Source organism: Chaetodon trifascialis, chromosome 21, assembly GCF_039877785.1.
Source record: "Chaetodon trifascialis isolate fChaTrf1 chromosome 21, fChaTrf1.hap1, whole genome shotgun sequence".
NCBI classification, from domain to species: domain Eukaryota; kingdom Metazoa; phylum Chordata; class Actinopteri; order Chaetodontiformes; family Chaetodontidae; genus Chaetodon; species Chaetodon trifascialis.
The window spans coordinates 13,885,995-13,898,095 of NC_092076.1; the positions used below are offsets into that span (position 1 = coordinate 13,885,995).

General features: G+C 45.3%; 1 protein-coding gene across 2 annotated transcripts in view; it reads left to right on the plus strand.

Moving 5' to 3' along the window:
• trrap (transformation/transcription domain-associated protein) overlaps positions 1-12,101 on the plus strand; it is a 76,878-nt gene that overhangs the window by 60,926 nt on the left and 3,851 nt on the right. For both annotated transcript variants that reach the window (XM_070990154.1, XM_070990155.1), the window contains 7 exons: positions 483-573; positions 970-1,175; positions 2,144-2,405; positions 7,915-8,140; positions 8,887-9,104; positions 10,050-10,234; positions 11,149-11,352. In XM_070990154.1, coding sequence (XP_070846255.1) covers positions 483-573; positions 970-1,175; positions 2,144-2,405; positions 7,915-8,140; positions 8,887-9,104; positions 10,050-10,234; positions 11,149-11,352 — 1,392 coding nt within the window. The remainder of the gene's footprint in view (positions 1-482; positions 574-969; positions 1,176-2,143; positions 2,406-7,914; positions 8,141-8,886; positions 9,105-10,049; positions 10,235-11,148; positions 11,353-12,101) is intronic.

A 12,101-nucleotide genomic window follows, 5' to 3' on the forward strand; every position in this document is an offset into this window, starting at 1 on the left:
GTGACCCTGACAGATAATAAATTATACACCAAAGGTAGACAGTGAATTCACCTGCTGCATTACTTATCAAAGGGATCCTGCTCAGCCAAGTTTGAGGTGAATTTGCGATGTGTTTAAAAACTTGAAACTTGACTTCAACCATTAAGCCTTCCAATGTTGTCAGTGACTTTTCTTGAAAGTCTTGAGGGCAATTTCATCATCAGTCACATTCAGTTTTGTAATTCAGCCATGACGTGTTTTTAACTTCCCTAACTCCCCTGACTCAAAGCTTCAAACATTCCCTCTGTTACAGCAGAGGTCTCTGGCTGTATCAGTTTGATCTCTCTCTCTCTCTCTCTCTCTCTCTCTCTCTCTCTCTCTCTCTCTCCATCTCTTCCCCCTCTACCTTTACCTCTACCTCTCTCGCTCTCTTTCTCGCTCTCTTTTGTGGTCCTGAGGGAGACTCTTTGAAATGTAATCTGTGACCCTCTTTTATCTGTTAGGTGGGACGAGTGTACCCCCAGGCTGTCTACTTCCCTATCCGCACCCTTTACCTGACACTCAAGATCGAGCAGAGGGAGCGCTACAAAAGTGGTACGTAAACATGGCTGCCCGTTGTGTGTTGCCTCATGACCACGTTCTAAACATTAAAAGCTCTTCTACCGTGCTGGGTAAGGTAAGTACTGGTGGAGAAAATTTGTTTCTAGCATATGGAATATACTCTGTGGCACATAACTTCCCTCAGTATTGCTCTGTTACTCATGTTTATCTGTTCTGCATAACAGTTTTGTTCTTCAACAAACTTTAGGATGTGCTTCTGCTTTTTTTTCTATGTCTTTCTCAGACTGTTAAACACAAAGTTGTCCTAATCCTGATTATCCTCCTTTCTTTTCTTTCCTCTCTTCCTTCTGTCCCACCCCCCCTCTCCACCACTCATCCTGTCTCCCTCTTACCTTACTTTTTACCCTCTTCCTCCCTCTTCTTCCCCAGATGCATCTGGACAACAGCAGCCCAGTTCAGTGGGGGCCCAGCCTCACTCGGGGGCCTCTGACCCGGGACCTATCCGGGCCACTGCTCCAATGTGGCGCTGCAGCCGGATCATGCACATGCAGCGGGAGCTGCACCCCACCCTGCTCTCCTCCCTGGAGGGCATCGTGGACCAGATGGTGTGGTTCAGGGAGAACTGGCATGAAGAGGTGAGAAGAACAAAGGTGCTGGTCTTGTGCGTGTCTGACTTTGTTGCTATGTGTGTGTTTTCAGTGGATTAGATGGTGAGAAAATAATGCAGCTGGTTGCGAGATTTTTCATGCATCTCTGCACACGTGTGAAAGCAAGTTGGAGTGGACATCTTGTGTATGTGTGTGTCACGCCACCTGGTCATCCAGATGACCGCGGTTTGGCAGATCCTGTCTCTCTGGTGGGCCAACACATCTGTTTAGTCTAAGGTGTTATCCTGACTTGTGTGTGAACATCATCGTCACTCTCTTGTTCTCTGACTGAAATTAGCTTGTAGCGATAAACCTTTTGATGGGAGATACTTTTTTGTTGAAGCACATGTCAGCTTAAATCACCCGTTTTGCCCTAGCTGCAGTAATTGCGTGGATGTCAGTGAAGGAGGTAGGCCTGACTTCGACTTGGTGCTGCCGCAAATTGTTTTAGCCATGCTGGGCAACATCCACACAAGGTAGCTTGTCTGTGGGTGGAGGGGAAGACTGGGAGGAAGAGGCAGCAGGAGGCTAGAAGACGGAGACAGGTGATGGATGGGTGCAGTGAGTGTGTAGGATGGGGCAAGGGACTTGGGGCTGGAAGTTTGTTGGTGTGTCTGTGTGTGTGCTTCTGTGTGATTATCTGTGATGGTTTGGGGCACTCAGCAGCAGCTGCTGACTCCATGCTTCGTTCCACGGGGCAAGCAGGGGCAGAGGCATGCTATGCCATCATCGCCCTCCCTGTCTTTCTTGCTTTGTTTACTGTATGACATCACATCGCTGCACCGTTGTTCCTTAAGAAACATGCACGTGTCTCTGTTCCTTACTTGTGTGTCCATTTATCAGACACCAGACTCAAGGGATGCTTAAAAATAAAATGGTTCAGGTGATGCTGAGACATCTCTAATGTTACTGTAACATTTTCTCACTATTAATCTATGCTCATTCTCTCTCTGCAGGTCTTGAGGCAGCTCCAGCAAGGCCTGGCTAAATGCTATTCAGTGGCCTTTGAGAAGAGCGGTGCAGTGTCTGACGCCAAGATCACACCGCACACACTGAACTTTGTCAAGAAGCTGGTTAGCACCTTTGGTGTCGGCTTGGAGAACGTCTCCAATGTTTCTACCATGTTCTCCAGCGCTGCCTCTGAGTCACTAGCCCGTCGGGCCCAGGCCACAGCCCAGGACCCTGTTTTCCAGAAGATGAAGGGACAGTTCACAACAGGTTGGTTTCAAATCTACTCACGATGTTATTTACTGAGAACCATACAGAACAGACAGAAAGAAAAACAAGCGTTGAGGAGCTCTAATTTTGAGGTTGTTCCTGTGTTTACTTTTTGAACTTGAACTTTAGTTTCATGGCTGTCAGCCGCGCTAACCTTTAGCATTACCCCTTCGCAGCGTCATCATAACTGTGAATTTTAAAGAGCGGAGCAATACGCAGTACTTTGCCTGGTAGCACAACCAACAACACCTCTTGGATGTTCACGCTAAAGCCACCTCTCAGCAAACAAGTGTAGCACTCGTGTGACTGTATGTCTGCACTAGTTTAAATGATGTTCTGTCCACGCGGATACTTGTTCTGCTCATATCAGCACTGTCAGGACAGACTGCACTGTCTCTTGGAGCAGCTGGAGCATTGGTGTTCTGCAGTGTAATTAGGGTTTCCAACAGAATGATATGATTTCATGGCCAGGGTTGTTTTTGGTGACTGTTCAGAAATAGGTGTGTGTTTCTGTCTCTATTACACTGTGTGTGTCTGCTCACGTCCACAGCGGTTTTGTTTATACACAAGGCAGCTGCATTTCTAATCTAAGCTTGTGCAGCACTGCGATGGAGATCTGAACAAGCACAAAACTTGTCAGGGTTTGATAAAATACAGCAGAAGACACTTGAGTGCTCCTGCCTCAGCTGAAGCTATGAAACTGAACTCTGTAAAAGTTCAGCATTCAGTCTTAGTCATGTTTAAAAGTCTGTAAAACATGATTTGTTACACTAGATCTCTCTGCTGAAACTGTAACTGTAATGAAATTATTTTTTATTTCAGAGTGAAATTGATTCACCGTGCAGATTTTATAGACTTGTAGCCCACCAGAGGCTGAGAAAAATAATTTCTACCATATTGGCACTGGACAACTTTGGCCATTTCATATTGAAATCAAATGTAATGCAACCCCAGTTAGGCTGAGTACCACCGGCCACCAATCAAGTGCTGTTTTATTGTGGTTGGAGCTGGAATATGTGCCTACAGTGTTATCCTCTTTGCCAGATAACCAAATATTTTGAAAGTATACTCCTACAGAAACTACCATGGTACAAAGATGATACACTTATTCCCCTTTTCTGTTATATATTGGTTCAAAACAATAGCAGGGAAGCTGTTTTGTTGAAAGTCAACTGAATTTCTCAATTGGAGGTTTTTAATGTCAGACAGTTTGTGCTCCAGACTGAGGCTAGAATTGCACTCTAATGTCAGACATCGTACCTCCATTGAGATGATCCATTAACAGTGTGAATTATCAATGGTATGTAGCTTCTTTCTTCAAATTGACCACCTTTTTAATCGTGAAACCTCAGAAAATATCTAATTGCACATTTTCTACCAATCTAGTCTCGGAGTTGTACACTGATGTGACATCAAAGATTAAGAGTTGGAAGGCACTCTGCAGTGAGAGACAGTTTTCTGATCCGTCCCCAGTTTTTGGATTAACACATTTCAAAGCAAAAATTCTGTGATATTCGTGTGTAACTGGGGTTACACAATGATGAGACCTCCAGCCATTTTGGCTTGCACGTTCAGATTCTTATGCAAGCTGTGGAATCCAACAGGACAGGTGCAGTTCTAGTTTAGCCAAGGCCCCCTCTGAGACATTTTTCTCAAAACAATCAATCGCCTGTTTTTGGAAGCCACGTGTCTGTTTTTCTACATTGCATAAGGGAGTTTAGCCACAGTTCACTGGACCCGGCAAGAACAAGGACTGTCTGCAGCCCCCTCCCAGCTTTAAGCGTTTAAATCAACCTCTTTGCCGACTCCTCTCACTGCTGTGGACTGAGTACATATACATGTTCACTGACTTACACTCACAGTGAACTGCCCGGTTACTCCTTTTTATTGCATTTCCACACAGTAACGCCTCCCTCTCCTTCTTCCTCCCCCTCGCTGCTCTTCAGTCTCTCCTGTGCTTTTCCCCTCCACTGGTCCTGAGAGTGGCCAATAGAGCTAATGTGTTTGGCCCTGAGATAGAGGAGGACAAGGACGGCGAGTGAATGAAAAGCAGCTTGGGAAAAATGATCACCTGACTGAGAGGGAAAAAAGCTGTAATACGGGCATGCCAGTGCTGACGAGCATAGAAAATTACAGAAAGGAGCATACAAGGTGGAAGAGAGGAGTTTAGAGAAGAGAAAGCAACAGACATGAGAGCTTGAGAGGAATCATGAATACAGGTGTGATGCCATTAGCGAGCAAAAGCCCAGGAACCGCACACGGACTGACTGAATGAACAACACAAACAAGAGAGAGCGAGGCTCAGAGTGAGCGGCGTGCTGATGAATCTTACCAGATGTTGCAGTGCCAGCTGTGCTCACGCAGCCAGGCATCACCAGAGCTTCTGCCTCGTAGGGTGCCTGCCGACCATCGCTACCCAGCTGTCCCCACGACGACGTGGGAGCGGGGCCGACAGAGACTGAAACCACACAAGCCTTCCAGAGCGGAACAAACAGGGTTTACAGAGCTGCTGAGCAGCCAAGCTCCCATTCCCCCGCACCACGTTAGTGGCTCACTCGCTTTCACAGGGTTTGTGGGCCGGAAAATATGGGTTTATGTGTGCACATATAACATTTGGCAGCAGGGAGGCATTCAAATCCAATTACGGCGAATGCTATTTGCATGAGTTACTGTTTTAGCAGTGGATCTGTTCCAGAGACTTTTGTCAGAAGAGCCTTTTCTGAAAAAAAAACAAAAAAAAAACAAAACACAAGTTTCTTGGCTTTTTAATTCTGTGCCTATTGAAAAGTTATTTGTCATGCTATTTAGCATAGATAAATGTATCTCAATAGAATTCTTTATAGCACTTTGGCTCAGCGCCTATGTTCCTTCACTTAGTTGTCATAAACTTTAAATGTGAACTTTCATTGCCAGATACCCCCTCACCCCCCACACACGCCGCTGCAGTGACTTCTGAAATACTCAAAACTTCAGCTAAAGCTGAGCTGACTGCATCCCACCACACACATTCAACCTACAACCATACAACCCCACACTCATGGGGGAATAATGGTTCTATATACAGAGGTGGCCCACCTCCTGAGTCTGGATCCATAATTTGGTGCAGCAGTGCAGATCCTCCGCTGTGGTCTGTCAGGTAGGGCAGAATACCAGCCCTGGATTCTACACACAGGTCAGAGAGCAGCCTGGATACTTTCTACGCCGCACTCTTCTCTCTGCATCCTATTCCCCCAGCTCACTGACTGAGCAGGGGTCAAAGATGAGTTCAGGGGGACTGAAAATAACCCTCTTCTGGTCTCACTGGCTGTATTGCACTCTGAACAGAACAGCTCTGTTGTTTCTCTCAGAAACTGGCTGCAGGTTTAATATTGTCACACGTTTAAGGTTCAAACGAAATGAATGTGCTCTGGCTTACTAGTCCAGTTATGACGTGATAGTTCCATTGTTTGTATTCATGCTAATTAATTAACTGTTAATATCAGAACACCTTTTGACAATGTTTGCATATATATTAGATGTGCCAAGGCCAATAGATAAATTGGAAATCTTGCCAATATAGTGAAATTCTGCCATGTGCAATATCTGGAGTGTTTTTCACTGGCTGGCCTGAGGGTGGGCGGATGCTACATCATTCGTTCACACCCTAATGTGTCATTGACAATACACCACAGATTGACCTTAATAAAAGGTGTGGATGTGTTGCAGCCCACCACTGAAGCATTCAAACGTGTAAATGTCCAAAGTTCCAACTACAATTAGGTGAAATATTGGTTGCTAAATGTTTCAGAAATGGTTTTTGTTGCTCACGTTTGACAACATGATTAGTTTTAACTGCTTCAAATACAAGTTGCAACAACATAATGCCTGTGTCTAATGTGCAGCAACTTCCAAAATCATACAGATAAAATGCTTTATATCCAATAAAGACGGAATTATATGACTATGGTTTCATGGCTTCAAAGGAGCGGAGCATGTCTCACTCTCTTTCTATTTGTAAGCATTATACACTTTTATGGTGCTGAATTGTTGTCGGGTTGCAATTCCTCAGGACTGTTTCAATTTTACCTCCACTATCGAGGCAGGTGAATTGCAGGCAGACGGATAGCGAAATAGGGCCACTCCGAAAAGAACATTGGCTGTTTTAAAGGGCTTATTTAAAGTATTAGGAGGTCTCACTCTGGGAGAGATTGAACGGGTTTGAAATGGCAAGGCCTTGCAGTTTCATGGATTCATTATAACAGGCGGCACAACAGGGTGTACTGAAATAGGAGAGGTGTGTGCGTGTAGATGTGTGTGCATGGGCGTGCATGTGCATGTGTGTGTGTGTGTGCATTCATGTTACAGAGATGTCCTGGGGGCTTTACTCTAAAATGGAAAACCTGCCTGGCTCACTTCCCCTCCTTCCGTTGTTATTGCTGCGGCTCATCACAATATGTTCTGTGCAATATGAGTTGTGACTTGAAACAGGAATTTAATACTTTAAGACTCTCATTTTTATAGCTCTAATTTAATCAGCTCCCAGCCTCCATCGGGGAGTTTTAAGTTGATAGAGCAAACAGTTCTCCATGTGCTGCCAGCCGGCCATGAATAACTTATCCACAAAGTGTCCTCAAGCACAGCAGCACACTGCTGGAGTGGATTGGTCAACAGTGCAACACAATATTTAGAATGGACATTTCCCAGATGTAAGTTTGTGTAACCACTGCCCTCCCCTAAGCCATCACTGTGAATAACAAGGTGTTTTTAGTTCGTGTTACTGGGTAAATAACAGTAAAGTAAATACCCAGATCTCACTCTAATTAATCTTAACTGTTTGCAGTTCCAGAGGCCCTGCAAGGTTTGCACCCAAATGTCATCTGGCCAATAAGATTTCAAACGTTATTCTCTTTGATTAGATTTTTTTTTTCCCCCCCCGTTTATTTCTTTTCCTTAGTCGTATTTGACTTTGAGCCCTTTGTGTGTGTGTTGCTTGCATGTGTTTTAACCCCTTATTGTACTTGATTTGGCAAGGTGTCTTAGAAACGTACTTGTATTTATAGCAAAGGTGTGCGAGCATGTAGCTGCAGCAGAGGTTAAAAGTCGCGTACACACACAAACACACTCGGGAGCTGCCCACTGTGTTATAGTCTTGTGCTGTTGCAATGAGAGCAGCTCCACTGGGACAGTTGAGGGGTTAGTGTCTTGCCAAAGGCCATTTTCAGCATAGTTAATTACTGAGGGGAAAGTGTAATACATCGACTCCACTTTCAGACTTTCTCAGCCAGCCTGAGGATTTCATCTGGCAGCCTGGATCTGATTTATTTCTTTATTTTGTTTATTCTTCTTTTCAAATTTTATTTCACATTCTGCTTTCAGTCGCAGACACTGAATCATTAAGTCCACCAGGCCACTGTTATTTAAAAACCGTTTGACAGGAAGGATGGAGACACATGGAGGAAGCAGATGAAAAGGCCAGCGCTATCAAGAGATTCTTCCTGTACCAGTAACTCCTCTCCTCTCCCCCCACCAGACTTTGACTTCAGTGTGCCAGGCTCCATGAAGCTTCACAATCTGATCTCCAAGCTGAAGAAGTGGATCAAGATCCTGGAGGCCAAAACCAAGCAGCTGCCCAAGTTCTTCCTCATCGAGGAGAAATGTCGCTTCCTCAGCAACTTCTCTGCGCAGACGGCAGAGGTGGAGATCCCCGGGGAGTTCCTCATGCCCAAACCAACACACTATTACATCAAGATCGCAAGGTAAGGGATTCTTCTATACAGGGACGCCTCAGCCTAGTAAACAGGATGTTATCAAACGCCAGTCACGAGCCAAATGCTGGGAAACGTTGACTCTATTCCAGCTCTGCTCAGCCCACCACTTTCACACATTCCAATTTTAGAGGTCTTTTTCTAAACTACACTGTGTTCCGAGTCATTATGCACATGCTGTTTTCGCTGAACAGTCAATACGATTAAGATGTTTTCATCCTCGACAATTTTATTATAATATGGATGTTATTACAAGCCAAACTACTGGGGATTACTACAGCTTTTTTTCATATTTTGGAAAAAAAAACTCAAAAGGTATTGTTCAAAATTGAATCAACACACTTACAGATATATCTCTGAACTTTAACAACTCCACATATGCTGCAGACGTCATTTTCACACACTCAGTGACCCTAAAGGGGGGTGTACAATCGCACTTCCCAATGTTTCAGCCTGAAACATCACTCAGTCACCTCCCTGCTGGTGTTGCAGTCTTGTTGGAAGAGGGTGGCCATTCTCTAACCATCCAGAACTCCATCCATCTGGACCATCCAGTTCAGCATGGTGTTCATCAGTGAACTGTCACTTGCATAATAATTTGGAACACAACACAGTGTAAATACTTAAAACGGGCGGTGAATGTAAGAGGCTTCTGCTGCCTATGGATAACGCACCCACACATCATTCCTCTCACATCATTTGTAGCTTCAGTTCTGTCTCTCTGCTCCTCTGTCCAGGTTCATGCCCAGAGTGGAAATTGTTCAGAAACACAATACAGCGGCGCGTCGCCTGTATATCCGCGGCCACAATGGCAAGATCTACCCTTACCTTGTGATGAACGACGCTTGCCTGACCGAGTCACGTCGAGAGGAGAGGGTCCTGCAGCTCCTCCGCCTCCTCAACCCCTGTCTGGAGAAGAGAAAGGAGACCACCAAGAGACACCTCTTCTTCACTGGTGAGGGCCAGAGATAAGAGAGATGGGTGTCTGGGTGGGTCAAAAACATACAGGGAGTAGGGATGAAACTTCAACAACGCTAAATAAAAAAACTCGTATTGAAGGGACATCCCCTCAAATCTTTCCTGGAGCCTCCCTGCACCAGCAACAGAACAAGAAATGTGAATATTTCACTATAAATTTCACTAGAAACAATAGTGTTGTCATTTATTTCTTCAGGTGCTGCTGTGGTCATTTCATTCATCTCATACCAGTGTTTTCGTAGGACAGGCAACATATATGTTACACTCTGCAACCTTGGATAGGAAAATCTGTTTGTTTGTCACCTCTCCTTTCATTTGTCTTCTCTTTCTGTCTCACTCACCCGCTCACCACACACGCAATTTATATTTGCTTTCAAGCGCTATTTCCTGTCACCCCCTTGTGGTTTGCCTCCACCCAGATGTTTGCTTGCTCTCCATTTATGCACTTGATTGGTTTGTTTAAAGCAGAAATATGGACGGGGAATTCAACAGTCCCTCCCAACCCATTTCCTTCCAACTGGAATGGCTGGTATTGATTTGATTTGGGGTGCCAGTGTACGTAAATGTTTAGACTGCTTTCACTGTGCAACCCATGCGCAGTCTTTTACCTTCTCTGACCCTGCTTGGTGTTGAGAGATCGCACGCCTTCAGTGCAGCTGTTTCCCAAATGCAGAGTATTTTAGTTGTAGGTTTATATCTGTGGTTTACACTGTGGTACAACAGGGATTGTTTACTAGCGAGTGCAGCCAAATATTTACAGTTTGTATGTCACTGACGCGGTTGTTTTCCCCTCTCCTTACCCTCTTCCCTACTACCGATTTCTTCTTTTTTCTTCTCTCCGTCTTATTTCTTCCCTCTGCTCTCCCCTCCACATCTTTTTCCCACCTGAATGCTCTTCCTCTCCCTCCATTCCTCCCTCCAGTGCCCCGAGTGGTGGCAGTGTCGCCTCAGATGCGGCTCGTAGAGGACAACCCTTCATCTCTGTCACTGGTGGAAATCTACAAACAACGCTGCGCCAAGAAGGGCATCGAACATGACAACCCCATTTCCAGATATTACGATCGTCTGGCCACTGTGCAGGCCAGAGGCACACAGGCCAGCCACCAGGTATGGAGACAATCATGCGAACAGATCTGCACACAATACAACTGTGTCCTCCATTAATGCCCTGCATTGATACGCATCCTGGGTGAGTGGATTGTAATTTAACAGCAACTTCATGCAGCCATGTCATGGTCACCAAGGAGGCATTTGAGCGTTTAGTGGCTGCCCTGAGTAAACCCTGTATCTCCCAGAGAAAAATAATCTCACTCTCAGCTTTGTGACTTTTCAGGTAATCCAATTTCTTTTTTCTTATATGCTCTATTTAGCATAAGATACAGGAGAGTCTCCTCAGCCTGTAAAGGAACACTTAATTCTTAAGTTAATTAGAAATATTAAAATTTCCAAAGTGGGAGATTCATGGTTTTCACTGGACAGGGACGATTTGCTCTCATTAGGGGCTGTGTCTGTGGTGGTCAGTCAAACTTAATTTGCAAGCTACTGTATCAACCAGCCAACACATAATAGATATATTCTTCATTAATATGCACCAACATGAATCCTCCCTGAACCTGATTGACTAAATTCACCACTAGCTGTGTTGTCGTTCGGTTTTGCTTCAAGATGACAAACTGTAAAATTGAATTATTTTACTGGCTGCTTTGCATTTTGCTCCATGAAGTCTGTTTTTGGATATCTCTGCCTCATCTTTGATGGATGTCCAGTTTATTGACATCGAGCCTTTACACTCCTGAAATATTTGTTGTTGATCTTTTAGATAGTTGCAACATTATCTGTTCTTAGGTTGTCTACTTTTGGGAGGAACAAGACAATCCACCAACACCTGTGGGCATAATTGGTATTGGCAGATGTGTTCACAACTTGGCGGACCATTAAGAAGAACATGAGTGCGAGGCCTGATGTTAGTGTGTCCATGTCCGCCTGTTTAACCTCTACTCCCTCCTCTTGTTTGTTACCAGGTCCTGCGGGACATCCTGAAGGAGGTGCAAGGAAACATGGTTCCTCGCAGCATGCTGAAGGAGTGGGCTCTCCACACCTTCCCCAACGCCACAGATTACTGGACCTTCCGGAAGATGTTCACCATCCAGCTGGCCCTCATAGGCCTCGCCGAGTTCATGCTCCACCTCAACAGGCTCAACCCCGAGATGCTGCAGATAGCACAGGTAGGAGACATGTGCAAAGATACACGAGGTCCAAACATGTTTGACTCCGTCAAGGGCAAGTGGTGATCCATGTGACGGGGGCTAATTCAATAGATATACACTCTCATAGATGCATTAAGAGATCACCATCACCCCCCTCCATATCTGGCTGTATGAATTACCACTCTCCCCCATGACATTCACGCTAGGCCTATCAGTCAGCCTTCTGCTGTCAATGCGAAGGATGTTTTGACAGAACGTTATATTCAGTCCCTCTGCTCTACAGCTATCAAAGACGTTTCAATTTGAAGAGGCTGTGTCTGTGTGCGTGCGCTGCCTCTCAGTCCGTACACACATCCGTCTGGTGCTCGGGGTCCGCAGACAGCTTTCTCAAAGTCATTATTAAAGATGATTGTGTCAGTCGGCCACCCCTCCCCTCTGATCCTAATCGGCCTTTGCTGACAGGCGTTCCTCCGGGCAGCTAAGCACTGGTATTAAGCCCCCTCTCTGCCTGTTCCACTCCGCAGATCCCATTAGACACAGGAGGATTACGGTACGGAGAGTGTACACACACACACACAAACACAGAGAGAGAGAGGGAGAGGGAGAGAGTGCAAGGACAGGACATCACAGCCAAAGCATTGCGCCCCGCCCTGCCTAAATAGAGACCTTAAGTTCCTTCAACTTGGAGCTTATAGAGCTCAGTGATGCTTCGAGGTGTCAGCAAACAAAGGCGATGCTTTGTGGCATTAATTCACACTTAATTCTTT